This window comes from Aythya marila (genome assembly GCF_965140915.1).
Source record: "Aythya marila genome assembly, chromosome: 1".
In the NCBI taxonomy this organism is placed as follows: domain Eukaryota; kingdom Metazoa; phylum Chordata; class Aves; order Anseriformes; family Anatidae; genus Aythya; species Aythya marila.
In genome coordinates, this window is record NC_139042.1 from 109,417,052 (window position 1) to 109,431,893 (window position 14,842).

Here is a 14,842-nt window from a genome sequence, read left to right on the forward strand (position 1 = left end):
CCATAGTATTTATGTGATGAAGCATGACCTGAATTTTAGGCTAGCGCAACTAGATTAGAAGAACAACTAGCACTAAAAGGCCATGCAGAGAACAAAGAAAACTTGCTATTTGGAATTAAAATCAGTACTTCCAGAAAATTAAATAGCACTGTCACAAAATACATAGCTTATAGCTACATATGCCCACATAAATCTTTACACTGTTATTATAACATTCCAGTAGATTCACACAGGGTTATAAAAGTGTGGTTGATGAGGGTACCGCCACCATAAACTTACAGTTCTTCCCCAGGTTAGATTTATATCCAGCTATCAAAATAGATTACAGTTGCCTGTTTTTCCTTACAGATTACATTTTAAAAAGGACCAGCAGTTTCATGGGAGGGAAGGCATGCGCAGCTAGCGTTCAAACTGCCAGCTCTGTGTTTTCTTCAGTGCAGTGTTAGCTCCAGCGTGCTGTTTTTCTCCTAATTAGTTGGAGCGTACATAGCTAATCGCTAACGATAAAACCACAGCTAGGTATGAGCCACCTCATTAAACACTAAGGCTTGCAATCAGACACCGAAACCCACGAGAATTTTCACTTTCCCCCCCACACTGTCGCGCCCCGGGGCAGCCGCGGCCCCTGGCGGAGAGGGAACCGCGGCCGCCCCGGGCCTCCCTCAGTTCGGGGCCAACTCAGCCCCAGCGCCAGCCCCGAGCCAGGGCCACCTCATTCCCATTCCCATTCCCATTCCCAGTCCCGTCCCCATTCCCGGTCCCGTTCCCGGCCGGGGAGGCGTGGAAGATCCGCGGCCCGTCCCCGTCCCCGTCCCTGTCCCGCCCCTCGCCGGCGGTGAGGCGGAGCTGGGTGAGCTTGCGGGGCCCGGCCGCTTCCTGGTCACCGCAGCAGGAGGAGGCTGAGGGAGCCCGCGGAGGCCATGGCCTCGCTTTTCAAGAAGAAGACCGTGGACGGTGAGGGGGCGGCTGTCCCCGGCCCTTGTAGGGGCCCTGGGCACGGGGGAGCTGGGACCGAGCAGGGCGGCCTCGGGCCCCGAGTCCCGGCGGAGCTGGAGCTCGGGGGCTCGCCGAGCACAGGGCCCCGCATCCCGTCTGGGGGTGCCGGGAGGTAAAGGGGGGACACACGCATGTCGCTGCCCCGGGGGGTACCAAAAATGCCTGCGGGGAGCTTGCTGGAGCAAACGGGGAGGCGGCTGAGTGCTTGTGAGGTCGGGGAGGAGACGTGGGGCAAGGGTCTTGGGACAAGTTGGTCTCGTTGTTGGCGTGGCTGGGCTGTTGACAGATCTGTGTGTGGGAGTCACCTTCTGGAAAGCGAAGCCAGGAAGGATTGCTTATCTCCCGAGTAAGTCCAGGACACACCAGGCAGCCCCCCAAGGAGGTATTGTTGCCTCATGCAACACCTGGGGCAGAGGCCAGACATTGGCAAGAGCCCCAAAACTGGCTGTGTGGTGTGTTGGGTGTCCTCTGTCAAATCATGTGAGGCTTGGCTTGAGAAGTGCTCACCAAAAATGACGCTGCATGTCAGCCAATTGTTATTCACCGGGGATGAGTACGTAGTTCCCACTTGTTCCTTCCCATTTCTGGCGCACAACCTGTGAGGGGGGAGAAGGAGGAGATGACTGTGCTCCCATGGCCAAGGCGGGTGACGGCAGCCAGGTCAGGGCATCTCTGGTCCAACCAGTTCTCAGGAATGGAGGTGCGTCCTCCTTGCCCCGGTGTGCAAGAGCAGGTGCCACAGGGGGATGGCCGTCGGCAGAGGGCTGCCACAGAAATACCCCGTCATCTTCTTGCTGCCGGAGCAGAGCTAGGGCTTGGGTTCTTGTTCAGAGTGCTCATCTTGTCCCTCACTTGCAAAAATAAATGAAAGGGATTGAAGGTAATCAAAGGCAACTGTTCTAGTTGGTTTATTGCTATCTTTAGCTTAAGCCATGATGTAAGATCAGAGAGAGGGAAGCAAAAAAAGAACAAAACACAGAAATAAGCATTGTGCTAGCCCTTATTGTCTCCTGACAATTATATTCTGAGTTTCTTATTGTCTTTAAGTTCCTACTTCTCAAGTTTTCTGCGCTAAGGGGATTTTTTTAATAGTTACTTCAGTTAGAGAAGACAGTCTTGTATGTAGCTATTAAGCCTTTTCTTTCATTTTCACAAGTGCAGCTGTGCAAGTAATATACGATTGTCTACCTTCAAAATTACTTGCCTGTAGCATTTTTTTTTCAGAATAATTCTCGATGATGCTTTGCTCATGTGAAGAACATAATGTTATGTTCTGTATCATCCTTCAGCTTTTCATGAATGTCCATTGAAAAGTCTGCATTTCCCAAAGATGATTTTTATGTATTTCTGGGAACAGGGGTAGCTAGCACTATAAAAAGAAGTCTTCTTACAGAGTTCGTTTGCAATATGCGTTTATTTGCGTGAAAATGATTGTTGGGAGGGGGTAATGCATCTTCAAAATAGTACTGAAGGTTGTTTTTTTTTTTAATTTTTTTTTTTAATTTGAACCTGTTAAGTTTGAAGTTATTTCAGCCATGGATGTTTTACAGTATCTCTTAATGTGAGGAAACAGAATCTGAATGCCTCTTTGTTTCTAGAAAAATAGTGCAGGCCTTAACAACTGAAAAGGGTGGTTGTGTATCAACAATTTATCCTTCATGCCATCGTTTCTGTTAGAAACTGTGCCTGTTTGCATTGATTTTTCACGTGCCTCAGACTTTTTTAGTAAGATGGCAGAATCCCACTAGGATGTTCCTTCCATGGGTTAGACACAAAATTTACATGACAGTACACTCCTGTTAACCTTTCATCCAAAGTTTATGCATCTAATAGTAGATGCATGCATTAGGAATAAATGAATCTTCCTAACAGTGTTGTTTCCTCTATAAAGGTCAGAGGATGCTGAGTCACATGCAGACCTCTCTACCTTTGCCCAGGTGAATCACACCTAAGCACTCACTGTAAATTCTAACAAAAGTTAATTGCAACTAGTGTGACTGACACCTATATTAAAAGTAATACTTACTTTTAGTAAGTGGATGTTACCAGTAAAAAACTTTTAAATAGCAGAGTGGACAAAACATTTATGAAAGATGATATACTTCATGTGATAGCATTCAAGTTTCTGTATGCTTTGTCAGCTGTCAGAAAACTTAAATTTGCTATAAAGGCCTCCACTTTTGTACCTAAATATTCTTAGGATTCTACTAATTGAAAAAGTTTGTAAATTATTGCTTCATAGTCTAATTTGAAATTGAGCTGTATAGATGTAGATGTACATTTATGAAGAAAAATAACCTCCATTAAACCAGAATGAGGACAGAGAAGAGCAAGATTCTAAGATTCGCATTGCAAAGTAACTTCGCTGTTTTCATGGACCTAAGAACTCTAACTTCTCCGAGATCTCATATATTAGGTTTCTTCAGCTGACCTCCTTGCAGTTGGGTCTGGCTTGTTGAAAAGATGTGAGCTTACAGTGACAATGTTAATCCTGAGATATTCTTGAAACTTGCGAAAAAGTGTGCGTACCTAACCCATACCATGCGGTTAAGGCTCTTGCTGTGGTGCAAATAAATATGCTAGGTAAAATAGCCTTTTTGTTACTGCATATGGCCTATTTTGTTGAAACATACTTGTGTTGCATACATTAAATATGGGCAAAATACAATGTATTTGAGATACCAGCAGTTCTTTTGATTTCTGGCTGTTCGTTCTGAACGAGAAGAAACTGTGTCTGCAGAGCACTCAGCAAATGAGATGTTTATATAATACTGAAAACCTTTTTCTATCTGTATTTTCTTTCCAGATATAATAAAGGAGCAAAATCGAGAGTTAAGAGGTACACAGAGGACTATAACCAGAGATAGAGCAGCACTTGAAAAACAGGAAAAGCAACTGGTAAGTACAACAGGGAATTTTATTTTACTCTTTAAAGACAAACACCTTCCCAATATAACAAAAAAAATCTGCAAAGTGCTGAAGATACTACTCAGTACATAACAACTGAACACTGAAAAATTGGATTTTTGACTTCTCAGTTATTAAAATTTTGTTGGAAAACAATTTACTATCTAAAATACCTTAATTTTCATGAATACTTATGTTGAAATTCTGATTATTTGCGACATTAAATTGTTTCAGAAATACTGAATTTTTAAGGAGAAGAAAGGAAAAGTGAATCAGGTCTTCAAAAAAGTTAAAAATACACTGTTTGTGTGAGAGAGTCAATGGACAATAAATATTAATTTTTCTGAGTTAGATCAGGTGAAAAAGGACCAAGGGCTTGTCAGTCAATCCCAGAACATTTTGTTATGTTCTTTCCGCAGAAAGTATTTTTCCCCTGAACTATGAGATACTATTCTGAATACCTAGTATTGTACAGACAGTTCTATTTCAGTTCTGTAACCTCATATAACTATATGAATTTTGATTTTTTTTTTTTTTTCCAGAAGAACATAACTGACTTGGATAAGCTAACCCCCAAAATCTCAAAAGCAAATAGTGTATTGCAGCTTGCTATCCAAATTCTTCTTTGTTAAGAATAAAACAATCAATATATAGGGTTTGATTTCTGCATCTGGGTTGTCTGCAGTAATATAGCAATAGCTGCTGTTGGTTTGTATTTCACTTTTAAAATCAAGTTATATATGCTACTTAGGTATTGATCTCAGTGGGAAAATCAAATGCTTGCCATTAAAACTAGTGTGCAAACTAGAATTTGCTGGTGAACAAACTAATCTCTCCTATCCTTTGCAATTATTGAGGTGTTGAAAAAAAAGAAAAGTCTGAGCTTGCTACAGAATTCTGGTTTTGTGGTCTCCATGAGCTACCTACGAAGAGGACATCTTTGCATATATTTCTGGCCACTAATATTTGAACAGTCTTATGTTCCTTACTTGCTGATCTGTACTTTCTTGGGTTAAAAATAATATTTATGACACAGCCCTCCAGAAATTACAGACTTTTGGAGAACATCTTGTGCTGGTGCCAAGTCTATAGTAAGCTTAACCACGATCTTTCCTAGTGGTTAACCTAACACAATGGGTCAGTTTACATTTGCCTTTGAATATGACTGTTTTGCATATTCTAGTGACCAGCGTTTACTTTTTCGGTGCTACATATCCACTTAAAGTGCATTTTTCTGGACCACCAGTGTACATAAACTAAAGCATCTTTATTATCATAGCAGGTGTATTCTCCTGAAGAGTTACAGTGCTGGTCTTAAAGGTTACTTTTGCTTAATGGTAAAAATAAAAATGTATAACTGGCATCATAAAAAGAACTCAGTTACTATAGCAAACTCTCTTTAAAAAGGCTAAAGGAAAAACGTTTCAAAAGTTTACATTACCGAGTCACAAATCAAAAGGCATAGTTTTAAATAACTCTGTTAGCAAAGAGTTTTTTTGACAAACTTTTCCTTGGTACCTCTGGGCTAAATAATTCTCCCTGGATTGATAAATAGGTTTGTTTCTTGTAAGTCATTGCTGTCTACAACATGCACTGCCAGATGGACAAAATGTACCACTTTTATTATGTGCTAAGCTAAGTCCAGGTAAGTGGTGTCAGCAAACAGAGCCTATGATTGTTGCCTATCTGCCATGAAGCCACATGAGCCTCTTAAGCTGAAAAAACATTTAGCAGAGCATATGAACTTGCCATTTCTTCTATTCACAATCTGGCTTACTAGTGAATGTAAGAAAGTAAAGAAGATTAGAAATTGCACTAACAACTGGTTGGCCATAATAATTTCTTCACTTTTTTTGAAGTGTTACTCCATGACCAGATATGGAATTGAATGTTCATATATAAATTAATAGGACGTTATGCAAAAGTTGATGTGAGGGCTCTTGGGGAAACTGTGTGCTACTGTGCTATAATTCGGTTGTATTGTTTTCTTTTTTTTTCTTTTTTTTTTCCCTCTGTCAAAGCTGAACAGCATTGCACTTACTCTACTAAGTGACCTTGGAAGAAAAGCAAATAAGGCTATTTATGTAACTTTTGATGTCCTGAAAAAAAGTCAAGAGGATAGTTAACTTCTGGAATTTTATTCAAGTTAAGGCTTGAATATACAGTAGAATCTTTGAATGAAAATTCAGTAGAAATTATTATTTTTTTTAATAGGAACTGGAAATAAAGAAGATGGCTAAGACTGGTAACAAGGAAGCCTGTAAGGTGCTAGCAAAACAGCTTGTACAATTGCGGAAGCAGAAAAATCGAACATACGCTGTTAGCTCTAAAGTCACTTCTATGTCAACTCAAACAAAGGTTATGAACTCTCAGATGAAGATGGCAGGAGCTATGTCAACTACAGCAAAAGTAAGGTGCTACAAGACATTCTTTTACATTAAAATACAGTATATGCTTGCAAAAAGTTAACTTGTTTTATTTTGCTTACAGCAATTGAAGGAAAGCAATTAAGTAAAGTGTATTGCTTAATAACCTGACCAGTATTGAGGATATAATAGGGAAGTGTAATTTGATTCATATTACCATTTTTTTGAATAGTCAATTCTGCCAGTTAGCATCTAACTAAGCATATTTTCTTGGGCTAGACATCTGTCAAATGTTTACATGATAAAAATCAACTCTATACCTGTGGAAGAACTTTGTTAATAGATTAAAAAAAAATCAACAAACAAACCATGCCATTACAGTATCTTGCTTGTATGTCACGTTGCAAGCAGTTTTTATTGGGAAAAAGTGGGGCACGCTTCAAATAGAAATCAAGGCAGTGTGTCACAGTAGCTGTGTAGTTTATGTGACGAGTATGTTATTACTTCAGATCTTACATTTCTGCAGAAATTTAATCCCTGTCATTCTCACTCTCCATGTGCTAAGGATCCAGTATTACATTAAGTTTTCTCACAAATCTTAGTTCATAAAAGGCCCTGAAAAATCTCAGTTTTCTTAGTCTTGAACTTTTTCCAATTTCTACAAACTGATAAATAGGAAGCTTTCTTTTGGTAATCAGGATTGTTCAGCTCAAGGTGCAGGAAACAGAATTAGCACACATAATTGTAGACAAATACTACTTTTATAGAGTCCAAGATAAATCCAGTTATGTGGCAGTTAAACCTTAAAAAAAACAGTGCCACTTAATACAGAAAGTAAGTACGGCTTTCTGAAAAAGGTATTTAGAAGCATTATTTTGGCAGGTATCAACCTCTTAGTGAGACAAAGTTGTAGCTCTGCAACAAGCTTTCTATTTACCAGGACTAACCCACAAAAGAGTGGCTTGTCTGACTACGCAGTCAATCAAGTTAAACAGTTTACTCAATATTCCTATAAAAGTCTTACATATGAATAATTTGATCTTGCTTTTTAATTATTACATTGTTGACTTGCTCTTTATCCATAAGATATCTTGGATTTTCTCAAAACCAAGGTATCACTAAGGTAATTATTAAGATGTAATCAGTTAAAATATTTAAAAAACTATTCTAAGCAGCATCTAGAAAGGTGATGGGTTTTGAAACACAGCAGATGCTTCTATGGACAAATTTATGTAACATTATCAGAAGAAGGTATTAAATTATTTTGGTCACTTCTAAACTGAACATCTTTGCTTCATCCACACAGGAAGGCTGAAAAAGAAAGTATTTAGTAGTTCATTTTGAAGCTTATAAATTGTTCTCAGTCTCATAACCGTCAGTGAATGCAATCAGTTGCCTTAACATGCAAGACAAATACATGGAATGTGAAGCTTTCAAAATATCATGCAAATACTTTTTAGCATATATAGCACAAATTCTGGACATAGATGACTACTCACTGGACTTTAATCATGCATCTGACCTATATTTGCTGAAGAAACATAACTGTTATTTCAGTTTAGTGCAACTATTTTTTATATTCATCTATTTACTGTTTAATCATGCATCTGACCTATATTTGCTGAAAATGCATAAATATTTTAATTTAGTGCAAATATTTTTGATAATCATCTATAACTGGAGTTGAAAAATTCTAACAAACTAACACCCTCAAAGTCCATAACAAGTTTTTAAATTCATATAATATGAATATGAACATAACCTTTGAAGTTCATATAACATGTGAAGCATAGTACATTACCATTTTAAACAAAATCAGAAACGAAGGCAGAAGTGCTTGTATGAAGCCAGTAGTAGCTGTATAGGTTAATCAAAAGTGTTGCTATCAAGTCAACTCTTTTATAGTCTTAAATATAGCTAGACTTTCCATTTAAACTGCTCACTTCTATATTTATATTTAGACATCTAATGAGATGTAGTATCTTGCTTCTTAGAAAGGAAGAAAGCTGCAAAGGCAATGCTGCATACTTATAGTAAAACAGGTTCATTATGCCATCACAGAAAGTTGTCTACACAGTGCAAAGGTTTACCATAAGCTGCGTACTTCCTGAGCATTTTAATATTCACTTTTCACTTAAAAGTAAATTCTTTCCATGAAAAAGCAACATAGAGAAACAATTTCAATTTAACGTCTGTCCTCTAGTGGTGGTTGAAATAAATGTTCCATACTGAATAAAAAAACTGCAGCCATTTACCTCTGTAAAATGTATAGCCTGCACTTAAGGAAATGTTTTCCTATTCTTTTCATTAAGATCAGGCAGATTTTTTCCTAATGCACAGCTAGCTAGGAGAAGGGGTGTAGTAGGTTAGCAGACTACAGTATTTCTTACTGAGTACAGACTGCACTATTGATCTTCTGTGTATCTATACTTCTCTTGGGACATAAAAAGACTAGGAAAGTGAAACTTGGACTGAAGGGTATTTTCTATTAGAGAAGTCTTATTCCTTCCTAATGCATGTATTGGCCAGTATTAATGTTTCACTGTATAATTGATTTTTTTTTTCAATTTTATTAGACAATGCAAGCAGTTAATAAGAAAATGGATCCACAGAAGACACTACAAACTATGCAGAATTTCCAGAAGGAAAATATGAAGATGGAAATGACTGAAGAAATGAGTAAGTTTTGGGAACAGCTAGCAGCATGCCATAGTATTCTTGAAGGGGTAGAACCAGTCTAGGAACAGGGTTTGAGACCACTTCAAAACCTTGTTGGCATAACTAATAGGAGAATGAGAAAAAATGCCCTTTCCATATCTGATCTGTATGTGCCTTTTGTTCTGGGACTGGACACTTAAAAATGTTGAGTTTAACAGAGATTATTGATCATCTCAGCTTTATATACATGGTGGAATAATTTATATACATAATGGAATATGTTTGTCTCCTTTTTGATTTTAAGCCACAAACTTACTTCTGTGGTGTGATGTGGAAAAGGAGCTTCTTTCAGTGTCAATCCACTGCCAACTAAATCGTACATAACTTCCCAGTGTTGCAAGCACAGCCTGCATCCTATCCTAACCCCTGCCACTGTGTTGGCCCTAGTAGGTAGCATGGACTCAAAACAGGATTGTTGAGCAGGATGTCAACATCTCTACTGCTCAGAATTTTATTGTTGCAGTTCAGAAAACAGGTCAGTAACAATTTTGCAATTTGTTTTGAAGAAGGAAGGGCTTTTCTAATGGAACTGTAGATGATATTTCAGAGAAATGTTAAAATCTAGTGGAGGGAAATAGAGCAACTAAACTATTACTGGAGAAACCTAACATTTTTATAAAAGCAGACATGCCTTACCCTGTTGTCCCTCCAGTTGTACTCACAGGCTTTGCACAGCAGAGGTAAGAAAACCTCTCCAATATACAGGTGTTTTCTGCTGATATCTTATCCAGTGTTGTTATTATTGCATTGTGGGAGAGTTGAAAGATGACACTAGGTTATTTTTGTAATCTCATCTTTGCATAATGCAATGTGTTGTTTTTGTTTTTTTCTTTGAAGTTAATGATACTCTGGATGATATCTTTGATGCTTCTGATGAAGAGGAAGAGAGCCAGGATATTGTTAACCAGGTGCTTGATGAGATCGGAATTGAAATCTCTGGAAAGGTATGGATGGTTTTACTCAGTTCACATATTTCTTACCCTTCATTCCTTTTTTTTTTCCTCCAAAAGAGTTTATTCTAACATCCTTTATTTTAAAGTCCTGTTCTGGAAGTCAGGTTGTCATATAATTTATTCTTTTGACTAAATAAAATTTCTCTCTCCTTCTAGATGGCCAAAGCTCCATCAGCTGCCAGAGGCTTACCGTCTGCATCAACATCAAAAGCTTCTACCATATCAGATGAAGAGATCGAACGGCAGCTCAAAGCATTGGGAGTTGATTAGCTTGATGGCAATAGTCTGCCTTCTGACAGCTGCAGACAGATGTAAAAAGTGCAAATACTCTTTCAATGCAACTGATGCCTAGGAAAACTCTGAAGCTTCAGAAATGACAACTTGAAAGTGGTACTAGGGAGGGAGAAGGGGAGAATACTTTGAATCAATTGATAGCGTGAAGTACACTTGTGACCAGTGCATGCCATCTTATTGAGCATTGGATTGAATAGGGATGCAGTTCTAATGATAAATTTATACCCAATCTGAATCTGACCTCTGCTGAATTCAAAGTTTTTTTCTTCTATCTCAATTCCTTTTCTATCTTTAGAATTGGCAATTCTGTGGCTGGTGGTGGTGTCTCCTAGGACAGCACCTGTATAATATATATCCTTTTTATAAAACTGTTGCTATAGAAAAAAATTTACTCTGACATTTTGGCACAAATGAAACTTCACCTTTGCTCTTAGTTGAAAACTGTTTTTTCTGTTTTTTTTTGTTTGTTTTGTTTTGTTTTTTAAAAAAAGAGAAATAACCTTGGACATCCAGAACATTTAGGCAGAAAGAAAAAGCAGTTTATGCATTTCTTTCAAGTTTGTGTAGTAACTTTGAGTTGATTAAAAATAGCTGATTGTTCTTTTTACTGAAGGGGAAGGATACAGTCCTTGTGAAGTTAATTTTACTGGAAAAGGATTTATGTTAGTGAACTTTGTTGCATGAAAGGCACTGATTGAACTCAATTGTACTGTAACATAGCTAGTTTCAACAGAATTGCTGTGCCTTTATGTATATAAATCTTGTATTCCTGTGATTTTTTTCCAAATGAGTCTTTGAAAGGAGAGTAAACTGTAAGAAAGATAGTTTCCACAAAACACTATGGTGTGAGCTCCGTGTATACTTGATGAGACTCAGTGAAGTTTAGAAATGCACTTGTTCAGAAATGCTACTTGCGCACTTGCAAAAAGGACATTTGCCTGAAACATTTGTATATATTTTACAGTATTTCATAATGGGAGATAACTGTGCATAATGGAATTGTTTACTAAGATGCAGTTGAGCACATTGATAAGCTAAATCTAAATTTTAGTTAGAAGAACAATTTTGGATGATACATTCTAATTACTTGTCTAAACACTATAATGAAAGTGTTCTGGTTCCATGAAGGCTTTTCTATGGTCTCTGAGCTGCATCAACATGATTCCGGCTTTAGGTGGAATACATTTGGCTACCAAAATAAGAACTGTTGACATTTTTGAACAAATGACAAAAGTCTGAGAATGTAGTTCACAGTTATGACTTCCCAGATTGTATAAAGTTCCTCAGCCCTTACTCTGATGTAGATTATTTGTCCTAAGTTGTGCTGATTTACTGGGGCTGTTCATTGAACAGAAACAACAAAATCATTGTGATTTGTAAAGAAAAAAGTAAAATACCTCCTAAGATTAAAACCAGAATAACTTTGGGGTACAAATTTCATAAAAAGACTTTGCTGCTAGGAAAAGTGTAGCAAGAAACCATAATCTCTATGAATCTACTGTTGTCACATCATCTGCTTTAGGGTTAAAATCAACAGAGAAACTAAAAACAGGTGAACCTTCATCTGTTTTTTGATATAGAAATTGAGGTGTTCTTTCTCTTTGGAGGAAGTAAGGGACATACTATTAATCTGTGAGGTAGTGGGTAGGAATGTGTAAGTTTATATATTGCATATATCTCTGATACGAGGTGAAATTTTTTTTCTCAATTTATTTTGTAAAAATCTAATAAAAGGCTTTTTACTCCACAGCGATTCTGTCCTCTGTAAGGTTAGTCTTACACATCAATCTCTTGGTGGGCTTTCTTTGGACTTCTATTAGATCTTCTATTAGATCTGTTATGGGTCTTGCTGATGACCTCTTAGCTTCCATAAGAATTCTGATACCATTGCTACTTTTGGTTGTGGGGAGTTTGAAACAGTTCTGTTCTTCAGGCTGTACAGCTACAAGAGCTACTTTGATGCTGTATCAGTTCTGCTCCCTTACTCAGTATATCTCCTTTCGTTGCCTTTCAGCATTAAAATCCAAGCTTAAAGCCACAAAGGCAGAAGCTAAGTTCAGAACATTTGACCAACCTGGAATTTTAATTATTTTAATTTTAATTATTATAATATGACTTTTTTTTCCCCCTAATAGATCCATTTCCTAATTTTGACCCAAGCTATAAAGGACCATATTTACTGAAGTTGCCCGTAGGCCTTTGACTCAACATTAAGCATAGCTTTTGATTAAGTTTGCAATTCTTTTCACTTGAGAAGGATTGACTACTCTTAGGCATTGAAGAAGAAACCATAAAGTGAAATTATTTAGGTATAAAACATTACTGATTGTATTTTGGTTGAACATCAAGGCTAGTGTCCTTTCTAAGTGTGTATTTTATACTTCCAGTGGCTGTTAAAATTGGACTTAATTCTGTGATGAGCTCTTTTCTCTATCTGTAGGGTCTCTGAAGAAGAAGAATAAAGGCATTACTTTTTGGTGTCAGTAAGACTGCTCATGTAGAATCACTGATAAGATCTATCCAGTGTTTCTGGAAAGACTTATCTTAAATTCTGCAGCCCTACTCTGTGTCTTTCTGCTATCTTTCAGCAGCAGATTGAGAAGTGTTGTAAGTTTGCAGGCTTGCTTTTGTCTCAAGTATAGGTAAGTATTTTGTAGCTCTCTATAACCACATTACAAGGAAACACATTCCTTTTAAATTATTCTTAGTGGACTAAAAAACAACAACAATTAAAAGTCCTCAAACTCCTTTATCTTTGCTGACACTTTAACAGCAACTGAAAATCTATCCAAGAAGAACACCATGATTGCTTGATGCGTGTAAAAATGTCTGTTCTGAGCCAGACCAAAGTCCGTCTCACCCAGAATCCTACTCCACTAGTACCTGCAGGCAGTGCCCAGGAAAACATGAGAATAAGATAAACACAGATGACCAATAATATCTCTTAGCCTCTTTTTTTAATATCTCTTAGCCTCTAGGTACTCCTAGAACCATGCATAGTTTCACTGTATATGACAGCTTTGACTGTCTTTCTTTTCTGTGAACTTGGCCATGTAAATAAACTACTGGTACCCACACTTTGTGGTAGAGGATTTCCACAATATACATGTAGTCCCCACAATATTAAGAACCATCACTTTTTTTTTTTTTTTTTTTTAATGCCTTCAGTTTTCTTCTAGTTTAACACATTGATTCTCAGTTCTTACATTACAAAGGATGGTGAATAACCTGTCTCCATCCACCCTTTTGGAACAGCTCATAATTCAATAGACCCCTGTAAATGTACACATATCTAGAAGAGAGAGTCCTAGCTTAATTAGTTAATTCCACTTACCTTTGGTCATCAGCTTTTCCTGTACTGGGACCCTTTCTAGGCCTGTTGTATCCTTCAGACAAGAGTGACAGAGTACGTAGCACTTCGGAGACAGGTGAACCACATATTTACATATTAGTGTAATGCCTTGTTTTCTCTCTGTTCTAGTTTTAATGCTACCTAAAGTTACCATAGGAAAAGTAAGAGCAAGAAAAAAAAGAAAAGAAAAATAGTGCAGCCCATGCTTGTCAAACAACCACCTAAACTTACTTGCAGGCTTGTAAAGCTAACCCTCAGAAGTCTTATCTAGTATTTTTTTTTCTCCCAACCAAGAGTGATGATGGCAATTATCCAGTGAGTAAGTTGTTCCTAGAGAAAACACTGAATTGCTACTTTCTCTAAGTCTAAAAGCTGCAGCTGCAGCACATTAAATTGATTTCATCCTTTTTTTTTTTTTTTTAAAACAATTCTACTCTAATTTGTTAGTATTTCCATGGAAACAGATAGATGTTGTTAGATGGTGGCTGCTTCTTCCATTTAGTCTTCTTGTCATTCTTTTGCAAGAAAATGTCATTGCATGTCACCTTTCATTTTATTTTGCTATGCTTCTGCAATTAGTCTTCACTTGTGAGACTTTATGGAAAACTAGAAATCACAATTTTATGGTAAGTCTGTTCTTGAATTAACTTACAGCATGCTAAAACAAACAAGTGCATCAGCACAATACACAGCTAAAAAACTACAAACCATTATGTGGAATACCAAATATATAGGAATACTTTATTTGGGAAGGAGGGGAACATACAGGCTTATATCATTTTAGGAATTCTTTTATAATCAACAAAATAACTTACAATATAAATAAAATTCATATTTGTCTGTAGCTTCAACATACATAACACTAGGTTACATAACGTCAAAGGTACACAGATGCATGCCACCACCTTCACTGAGTGTCAGTCTTCTCAAATGCATTTATCTTTCATCCTTTTGGAAAGCTAATAATCTACACGTGGCTGATAAAGACTAAGGCTCAGTCTTTGCTGTTGTGGGTGAGCTACGCTAATGATGAGGATTATCTGAAGAGAGAACATAACATAATTTCTCCAATTTGAATTATTAGACTAGAGGCTACTTCTAAATTAAGGGGTTATAGCAGTGCAATTCACCCATAAAAATATATTTTCTTAATCCAGAGGCCTAATTTCCATAGCTGAATATGCTTATGGTCACTGTAAAAAGAGACCATTTAATATACAGCAGTATGAGAACACAACTTGTACACACTGCTTTTA

At 37.4% G+C, this 14,842-nt stretch overlaps 1 protein-coding gene across 1 annotated transcript; it reads left to right on the forward strand.

Annotated features, from left to right (window-relative positions):
* Positions 1–837: 837 nt before the first annotated feature.
* CHMP2B (charged multivesicular body protein 2B) lies at positions 838–11,223 on the forward strand. The gene is made up of 6 exons (XM_082751549.1): positions 838–954; positions 3,803–3,894; positions 6,118–6,312; positions 8,846–8,948; positions 9,825–9,931; positions 10,097–11,223. Exons 1-6 carry the CDS (start codon positions 921–923, stop codon positions 10,208–10,210), a joined length of 645 nt encoding a protein of 214 aa, XP_082607675.1. The 5' UTR covers positions 838–920; the 3' UTR covers positions 10,211–11,223.
* Positions 11,224–14,842: the final 3,619 nt, after the last annotated feature.